We start from the raw sequence: 9,664 nt of genomic DNA, 5'->3' as shown, positions 1-9,664 counted from the left end.
CTCCAGGACCTTCACAGAGTGGTCCTGAAGCCACTCCAGGACCTTCACAGAGTGGTCCTGAAGCCATTCCAGGACCTTCAGAATGGTCCTGAAGCCACTTCTTTGAGATCTTGACCATGTGCTTTGGGTCGTTGTCCTGCTGAAAAATGACCCCAGTCTGAGGTCCAGAGCTCTCTGGAGCAGGTTTTCATCCAGGATGTGTCTGTACATCGCTGCATTCATCTGTCCCTTTTTCCTGACTAGTCTGCCAGTTCCTGCTGCTGAAAAATATCCCCACAGCATGATGCTGCCACCACCATGCTTCACTGTAGGGATGGTGTTGTCCTGGTGATGAGCTGGTTTCCTCCAAACGTGACACCTGCATTCACACCAAAGAGTTCGGTCTTTGTCTCATTAGATCAGAGAATTTTGTTTCTCATGGTCTGAGAGTCCTTCAGGTGCCTTGTATCTCCAGATGGTCTGCCATGTGCCTTTTATTAAAGAGCGTCTTTCATCTGGCCACTTTACCACCATACAGGCCTGATTGGTGGATTGCTGCAGAGATGGTTGTCCTTCTGGAAGGTTCTCCTCTCTCCACAGAGAAACACTGGAGCTCTGACAGAGTGACCATCAGGTTCTTGGTCACCTCCCTGACTAAGGCCCTTCTCCCCTGATCGCTCGCTTTAGATGTCCGTCCAGCTCTAGGAAGAGTCCTGGTGGTTCCAAACTTCTTCCATTTATAAATGATGGAGGCCACTGAGCTCATTGGGACCTTCAAAGCAGCAGAAATGTTTCTCTATCCTTCCCCAGATTTGTGCCTCAACACAATCCTGTCTCAGATCTACAGAGAAGTCCTTTGACTTCATGCTTGGTGTTTGTGCTCTGACATGCACCGTCAACTGTGGGACCTTCTATAGACAGGTGTGTCTTTCCAAATCAAGTCCAATCAACTGAACAGGTGGACTCCACTGAAGTTGTAGAAACATCTCAAGATGATCAGTGGAAACAACATCTGAGCTCAGTTTGAGCTTCATGGCAAAGGCTGTGAAAACTTACATAAAAATGTGATTTATTAGTTTTCTATTTTTAATAAATTTGCAAAAATAAAAAAAAAAGTCTTCACATTGTCATAATGGGTTATTTATTATGTGTAGAATTTTGAGGAAAGAGATTAATTTAATACAATCTGGAATAAGACTAACGTAAAGAATGTGGAAAACTTGAAGCGCTGTGATTTGTATTTTATTTGTTTGTTGTTTGTACCAAATCTTAATACTCGATAAGAACCAGTTTATTTTTAGTTTTAAAAGTGTAAACTTTAGAGTTTAGATTTTTTTTTTCATTCATTCAACCTTTATTTTTTATTTTATGCTAGAAATGGTTTATTTAAATTTATGATCGTATAAAAAACTTCTGAAACTTGCCTGTGCTTGGTATCATTGTATACACTTATCAGATACTCACAGGTAGGCCTGTTGCGATAAACAATAAATCAATTAATCGCATGACAAATGAAAATTATCAATCTCATTTTCATTTATTGGCTTTATTGTTTTTTCATGTCTGTCTCTTCTGAAGACACTGGATGACAAAAGGCTCGACTCCGGTGTTCTTCACTGACCCCTCCCTTTCTCTTTTCTCTTTAAAATCTGTTTTAACCGTTCAAAATCATGTTTTTTGGATCGTTAAAAGCAGCTAAGCTACGAGCTAAGCTAACAGGCCGACCTCGGGGGAAAAAACCTCTGTCTTGTCGAAGCTCCAAAATTCACGGTTGAAACTTCTGCCTTCGTGTAAAAAGTTGTTTTTTCTCTGCAAAAAGAAGCTGAGAACTTGTTTACTGATTTTTTTAATTAAAGGATTTTTGTGAAAAATGCTTTGCTAAAGAGATCAAATCACACTGAACTTCTGCCATTTTGACAACCAAAGAGAGACAGCCCATGTCACGTCAAGGGGCCTCCCTCCCATTTTTCTTAAAGAGACACGCTGCTCGCTCCCTCACTGTCTATCCTTTGGTCCAAACAGTCTTTTACTGCCATCCAGTGATCAAAAAAGGTACTAGACACAAAATTAACCAACATTTCTTCTTAAATTTGACAATAACTACTAATTATTGTCAAATTTCAAACAGTATTATCGTTTATCGCAATTAATTATCGTGTTTAATTTCTGAGACAATTAATCGCCCAGCCGAATTTGTTATCTTGACAGGCCTACTCACATGATTGTGTGGTTACAGTATGGCAGTTGTAATAATCTTTTTTTCTTTAATATTACTTTATTTTAATCATGATTTTGTTGGTTTAATGTGTTGCACGTTTATGAAAGTAATTGAAACCAGCTGTTCCTGATCAGCAGTGAAGAACTTTTCACGTGGAAATAAAACTACTATAAACAGTATAGAATAGTGGGATGTTTAGAAGTGTCAGGTATGGTTGGAAAGAAAAGAACAGTACGTTGGACGTTGTTTGTGTCTTTGTGGAGATGTTTGTGTCGTAGCTCCTGGATAGTTAAAGGCTTGTTCTGTACATTACTTCTGTTGCCTTCAAATGTGCCTCTTCCTATCATTGAAACCCTGCAATTTTGCTGGATTCCACTCTTGTGTTGCGTGTAGAGACAGGATCCATAGCTTGTTTAACATGCAGTCGTACCATATGGCATGTGTGTGTGTGTGTGTGTGTGTCACACTGAGACACTTTCTTATACAGGACCTCTGGGTCTTCGACTGTCCAGTTCTTTACACGCCCACAAGTCTTCAAGTGAAGTGCTCATGCTGCTCTCATCCTCCCAAACACAGGAGAGTCATCAAGTTGGGGGGAAAGCACTTATGTTGCTGAAAGGATAAAATAAAGACTGCTTGTGGCAGAAACGTTTTAATGGGCTGATCGTTCAGTCCAGTTGAACAGAAAGCCGTGCTTTTGAAATGACCAAACAATGACTGCACATCCTTTTTTCAGTCAATGTAAATTTCCCTCAGTAGAAAAAAACTGTTGTATTGTTCAGCAGAAAGTCTCCTAATTGCAAACAATAAAAAAAAATAACATAATTTGTACCTGGTGTATTTGTTTTAAAAAGAAAAAGATGTAATTAAACAAGAATGTGTTGTCCTTTCTAAATGCTTTAATCTTCTTCCAGCTGCCAATGCCAAGCCCGTAAACGCAGACCCAGACTAAATGGGTCACGTTAGGGCTGCAGTCCAGACGGCTTATTGGTCAGCGAATTAATTAATTGTTCACATGTCATGTTGCGGCTTTGTTTTAGGTTCAGATGGAATAAAAACTAAATATTTCTGAGACCTGAACCTAATTTTAAATGACTAAAATAGCAACAGAAATTACGAGGCATCATCTTAACTACAAGTCTAAATTCTAATGTATTAATTTTTTTCAGACACCTTCCCAAGGAAAAGACAAACCCCAGGCTGGCACTTCTAAATCTCCATCTCTGTCTGAGATTAGGAATAAACTAGCAACAGCAGCCAAAGAGGTAAGACCATCTCTTTTTCTGCAAGGTGTTCCTCTTCACTGACTGGTAAGTTTTGATTTAATGGTTCTTTTTTCAGGGGAAACCACTACCGAAGACAGAACAGAAGTTTGAAAATTATGCCAGGACTGCTTATAAAGTCACAGACAAAAGTGTAAGTAATGATTAATGTATGCAGTTTTAAATGACCTTATTTCAATAAATTCAAAAGTAGACTTCTTGCTTTAATCAAGTTTTGTTTATATCAGTTTTCTGTATTACCACTATCGGTGCATTTAGTTTTATCAGCCAGGCCCAGCAGTGTTATATCCTGCGAGACTTTTGTAAAACATACTTTCATTAGTCGAGTATCTGGAGCTGTGGGCACATTTATGCAAACCTTAACATTTCTAAGCTCTTTTCAGTGGTACTTCTCCAAGAATGTGTTGTTATTCCTCACTCTGTCCTCATACATTGCAGTATCTCGTAAACCTGAAACGTATACAGCACAGCTTTTTTTAAACATATTTTTATTGTCTCAGCATCTGTTCTGAAAGTACACCTGCCAAGGCAAACTCACTCCCTGGGATTCACTGGATTTAGTCTTCTGTAGCCTGAATGAAAGGATGTATGGTAAATGGTAAATGGACTGTACTTATATAGCACATTTCTATCTTATCAAGATACTCAAAGCTCTTTACAACACAATCTGTACCCTCATTTATACTCCTATAGCTCTCTACTAGATCTGTATAAGGACTTATCAGAACTTTAGATCCCATTCATACACTGATGGGACACACATCAGAGGCAATGAGGGGTTCAGTGTCTTGCCCAGGGACACTTCAGCATGTGACTGCTGGTGGAAGCAAACCCCCAACTCTTCCATTGAAGAACGACTGCTATACCACTCAGCTACAGCTGATGTATGTGAATAGCACTAGTCTTTTTAACCACGATGGCGTGATGGCAAGGCAGCAACACACAAAACTTTTTCTTTTAAAAATTCGGTTGTCATGTCAAAATCCCAGATCGCCCATCCATATATGTATGTAAACTGGTCATCCTATCATTTGAAGAAACTATACTTTTAAGAAATATAAACATTAGAAAGCATAGTTTCCTCAAATGATTGTGGCGGCCAAAGACCTATGGTGGTCAAGGCCACCATTGGCCACCCTTTTGGCTCCACCACTGCACCTGGTGGTGGATAAAATTGCTTCTTGACTCATCAGGATTCATCGTCTGTGCTGCCTCGGACAAGAAAAAATAATAAGCAACCTCTGTTTAACTACACGGTGTGTAACTCCTGAGAGTATCTTGCACCAAAAAACATTCAGGTTCACTTCCATTCTCTGATCCATTCCAGTCCAGAAAAACACTCATCTCAAAAACTACAAACATCCACTGTTCAAGTCCCTGAGTGACGGGGAACATCAGAGTACTGATTGGTAATTTAAAACTTCCTATTATTATTTTTTTTAGCATAAACAGACTGCATGTATTTGAATGACATGCAGTTGTTGGCTGTTCAATTAAATTCAGTTTACTTATATAGCACCAAATCACAACAAAGTTGTCTCAGGGCACTTTACAGAAACATTCACATACATAGAAGCCAATTAGTAAAGTTCTCTATCTAAGGAATCCAGCAGACAAGATGAATCTTGGCTTCGTTGCAGTCTCCCATCCTGAGCAAGCACAGTGGAGACAGTGGAAAGAAAAATTCCCTTTTAACAGGAAGAAACCTCCAGCAGAACCAGGCTCAGGACAAGCGGCCATCTGCTTTGACCGGCTGGTTTGAGAGGACAGGAAGGAGAGACAGACGAACACAGAATGGTAGGTCTAGGTGTAGGTCCAGTTATAGGCCCAGGTGTACCTGAAAGACAAAAAAAAACCCACATGTTAAGGATAGAAAAAAAATTACAAATACAAAACAGGTTGAGCAGAGTAAGTAAAGACAGTAGTAGAGTGAAAATTGTGGTCAGTTTGTCCTCCAGCAGTCTAAAGGCTCCAGTATACTGCCGCGTACGTACGTACGCGTGTACTGTACGCAGAGGGTTCAAACATTATACTCCAGCGTACACCCCGAGCAGCTGCAGAGCAGCTTCACAGACAAGGGACGTTTACCTTCAGGACAAATTGAGGTCGCCGATTGGTCATTTGCTGACACGCCTACTGGATTGATTGACAGGTCGGTAAAAAGAAAAACAAGCGAGCGCTGGCAGCCTCACGCAGCGGTGTTCTGTGTTTATATGTTGTTAATAAAAAGATAAAAAGATATGGTTCTACAGCCCACACATCAGACCAGCCCACCAGGAAATCTCCAGACCCTCCTGCAGCCACGCTGGACCTGAGTTTAATTCGCTTGTGACAAATTCCTTCATTTCTCAACATTTCAGTCATGGCATCAACGGAGGAGGAAGAGATCACTGCCTCTTGGCAAACAAAAGAAAAGGCCAGATCAGAGATGAAGAAGGGGAATTTAATACATTGGTGTCGCATACAAAACAGTCCATCGGTGGGCAGTTTATTGTGCGACACCGCGTATGCGGTCGTAAAAATGTGAGCTTTGCACGGAGGGTATGCTGGGGGGTACGCACGTACCTCTGCGTACGTACGTGCGTACCTCTGCGTATGGATGTACGCGGCAGTATACTGGGGGCTTAAGCCTATAGCAGCATAACTAAGGGACAGCTCAGGAAACCCAAGCCAACCCTAACTATAGGATTTAGCAAAAAGGAAAGTCTTAAGCCTAGTTTTAAAACTGGACAATGTGTCAGCCTCACAGACAGAGATTGGAAGTTGGTTCCACAAGAGAGGAGCAACTGAAAGATCTGCCTCCCATTCTGGTTTTGTAAACTCTAGGAACCACAAGTAAACCTGCAGCCTGAGAGCGAAGTGCTCTGTTAGGAAAATATGGAATAAAAGACATGTCCTGATCAAAAATAACACCAAGATTTTTAACATTAGAGCTGGAGGACAGATTAATGCATCTAAGGAGGGAGAAAGACTGAAAAATGTATTCCTAAGGTGCTCAGGTCCAAAAACCAAAACCTCAGTCTTGTCTGTGTTCAACAGGAGAAAATTAAGGGTCATCCAGGTTTTTATGTCTTTAAGACATGCTTGTAGTCTAAGTAGCTGATTGGATTCATTGGGTTTAATGGACAAATATAACTGTGTGTCATCAGCATAACAATGGAAATTTATCCCATGCTGTTTAATAACTTTACCTAATGGAAGCATATATAAAGTAAAGAATATTGTCCCAAGCACTGAGCCCTGAGGAACTCCATGACTAACTTTGGTATATGAAGAAGATTTATTATTTACATTTACAAACTGGAATCTTATCAGATAGATATGATTTAAACCAATTTAGAGCCGTTCCTGTAATTCCAACATCATATTCAAGCCTCTGTAGTAAAATATTGTTATCAACTGTATCAAATGCAGCTGTTGTAATTAGAAACTCAGAAATCCTTCTTTTTTTCCATAAAACACTCGAGTTTGTCAATGAAGCACATTTCTCTTTAAAAAACACACACACTTTGTTTTAGCACAAAGTCTTTACAGTCAGTGCTTGTGTGATAGGTTTAATGTGTGTAAATAAAGTTTTGACAGGCTCTTTGAAGAACAAAACGTCTTCAGTGCAGGCCTTATCATCTTCTGCACCGTGTTCAGAGCAGCTCTGCCTCTGAAGGAGGTCACTGGAAGCACACTGTCCAGACAGTTGGGGTTTGAGCTCCACAGTTGGAGCAGGTGGAAGCTCTTTGGAGCGACACGGGCTGGGTGGACAGGCGGAGAGTGGGGGTGGTGCCGGGTCTGGGAGAGCTTGTTGATCCCAGTGTGTAGAAACATCTGTGGAAGTGCTTTGGTTTCATCAGCCAAGGCTGAGATCTGTCAGACCTGAAGCACCTAGTCATACGCTCTGGTATGTGCTGCTGCCCCCACCCAGCCCCTCGTCGCTCCCCCAACAGCCCCATCCAAACTCAACGTTCCCACAGGCAACAGGCACAAAACTCATGTCGTAGTAAAAGTGAGTCATGTGCCTCGTGCAGTTTAGCACTTCATTTAGATGATTTATATTTTTTACTCTTTCTTTCTCTCCTTCTCCCCTCACCTTCCTCAGGTGGTCAAAGATCTCTGGAGTTTTCTGCAAACGCTCAAGAAGTAACAGTAAGAAGGATCGTTTCTGCGTTTTCCTGCAAGACGTTTAAAGGCACAGTCAACACATTCGTATCTAGTCAGTACTTCTAAGGTCTGTGATCAGAAAACTAAATGATACATGAAATTATTCTTTGCTGTTTCACTAACATCACGTGAACCAGGCCGTGAATTCTGTGCAGAGGTGGTTTTAATCTGCTCCTCCTTTAAGCATTTTACCTGTTGTTACCTGAAATGTATTTTATTATAGGAGGGAAATAGGTCAACTTTATTTCAACTTAAAGCAAAATTAGATTTAATTTTCAACAAGAGAATAAATTCAGATGAAATCACATTGTTTTAAAGTAAAGCTAGCTGTAAACCCAGAATGTACCAGGAGCACGTTGATCATTAAATATACCAAACTGTACAAATGGCCTGAACTCCTTTTTTAAACATTTTGCTTAGACTTTAAGTGTTCCAGGCTTTTTAAAGAGCTTTCAAAGTATTTTGTTGAACGTTTTAGTACAGTCTTTGTACCAGATCATCAGAGTGATGCTTTTTGTTTCTTGGTTCTGACATTTACCACCTTTTGTTCACTTCTAGTGTTTTACATATCAGGGCAGATTTCAACAAAAACATCTGGTCTTTACCAAATTCTAAAGTGATCTAAACCTAAACTCAAGTGTAAGAACACAGCAGAGGTCACTGTTTTTACCGCAGTCAAAGGATGAACTGCCATCGTTTAATAACGGCCAAATTAACAAATATATAACCGGTTTTATATGCTGTAAAATATAATACAAACGGTTCAGCAACAATCCCAGATGTGCAGGTCCAGATCCATCCAGTACGCTGATCTGATGTGAAGTTGTGGATCAGCTGGAGGAGGCACCTCTCAGGTTCAGGGTCAGATTCTTTGGGTCGCCATTTCTCTGTGGGGGGGCTTGAGGCTAGAGGCTATCCCAGCGGTCAAAACGGGACAAGTGGGGACACCCCGGTCAAGTTGCTATTTGTCAAATTGACTGAAGTTTTCCTGATTTATAGCCATAATGAATAAAATCCAAGATATGCCGTCAACACTGAACAGAAAACCCAGTAAATTGGGTAAATGATTGCAATAAGATTATAAAAAAAGACAAAAAAACTGTTTTTGGAGGCAAAATGTATCGAAGTGAAGGCGACATCTGCACACTCCAAAAGACTCAAATTGTACCTACAAAATAAAAGCATCTGCAGATGAACAGTCCTTTGTGGCGCTGGTGGATCAGGTGCTGGCTCTTCCTTGGCTGTTCAAAGTCAGGTTGACGTTCCAGCACTTCCTGTTGTCCGACGCTGCTCGTCGCATTTGTCGACTCGTTTCTTTCTTGTGCAAACGATGAAAGGAGAAATATCAGACTGTGTTTTTGAAAGTCTTGCATGTAACCAGGAATCATTCTGTCTTGATTTGTGTGAACTTGAGGATTCGGGACTGCTTACGGCCGATACCGGGATCATTTTCTTATCATCAGCCTGCAAGTGTCTTTTCTTTCCACCCGTTTTTGTTTCTGAAAAACTGTTAATGTGTCATATTGCATTTGGCTTATCCAGGCAAAAGTACTGTAATCATAGAGAAATCCGTCCACTCACTTCAAAGCATCTCAGTGTGCGGAAAACTTTTTTGTTGTTGTTTTAATTTGCCAGCAATCCAAGACAAAAGTAATTTTTACTTATAAAAAATGTAGTTCACAAGCCATGAATCCACGAATTACTAGGAATGTCATTCTCCATTTATCAGGTGAAAATCTCTGTGGAAAAGTTTCCTGCACAAGGAAGAGTTTCCAGAAGTTTCTAAATGAGAAGAGTTAAGCTCCAGTGTATGATCCGAGTCATTTTTAAAGGACTAGTTAAAAATACTTTAGATTTTTAGTTGTAGCTTCTTTAACGAACTGACGTGACGTAAATGACTGTACTTTGATGATTTCCCTAAACCTGGAGCTTCAGTTCTTTTCCTGAAGTTGAAGTGTTTGTTTAGTTTTTTTCTAACGTTCAGGTCGTTTCTACAAGTTAATCTTGTCAGACTTAATGAACATTATTTTTT

General features: G+C 40.3%; 1 protein-coding gene across 1 annotated transcript in view; it reads left to right on the top strand.

The window, feature by feature from the left end:
* npm1b (nucleophosmin 1b) overlaps nucleotides 1–8,011 on the top strand; it is a 25,098-nt gene extending 17,087 nt beyond the window's left edge. Inside the window, exons 9-11 of the mRNA XM_037675611.1 lie at nucleotides 3,367–3,462; nucleotides 3,539–3,613; nucleotides 7,571–8,011. Of these exons, the coding sequence (XP_037531539.1) occupies nucleotides 3,367–3,462; nucleotides 3,539–3,613; nucleotides 7,571–7,615 (216 nt within the window). The 3' untranslated portion in view covers nucleotides 7,616–8,011. The remainder of the gene's footprint in view (nucleotides 1–3,366; nucleotides 3,463–3,538; nucleotides 3,614–7,570) is intronic.
* The last annotated feature ends 1,653 nt before the right edge of the window (nucleotides 8,012–9,664 follow it).

This window comes from Nematolebias whitei, chromosome 4, assembly GCF_014905685.2.
Source record: "Nematolebias whitei isolate Nwh7 chromosome 4, NemWhi1, whole genome shotgun sequence".
Lineage (NCBI taxonomy): Eukaryota > Metazoa > Chordata > Actinopteri > Cyprinodontiformes > Rivulidae > Nematolebias > Nematolebias whitei.
This window is presented reverse-complemented; position numbering and strand designations above follow the sequence as displayed.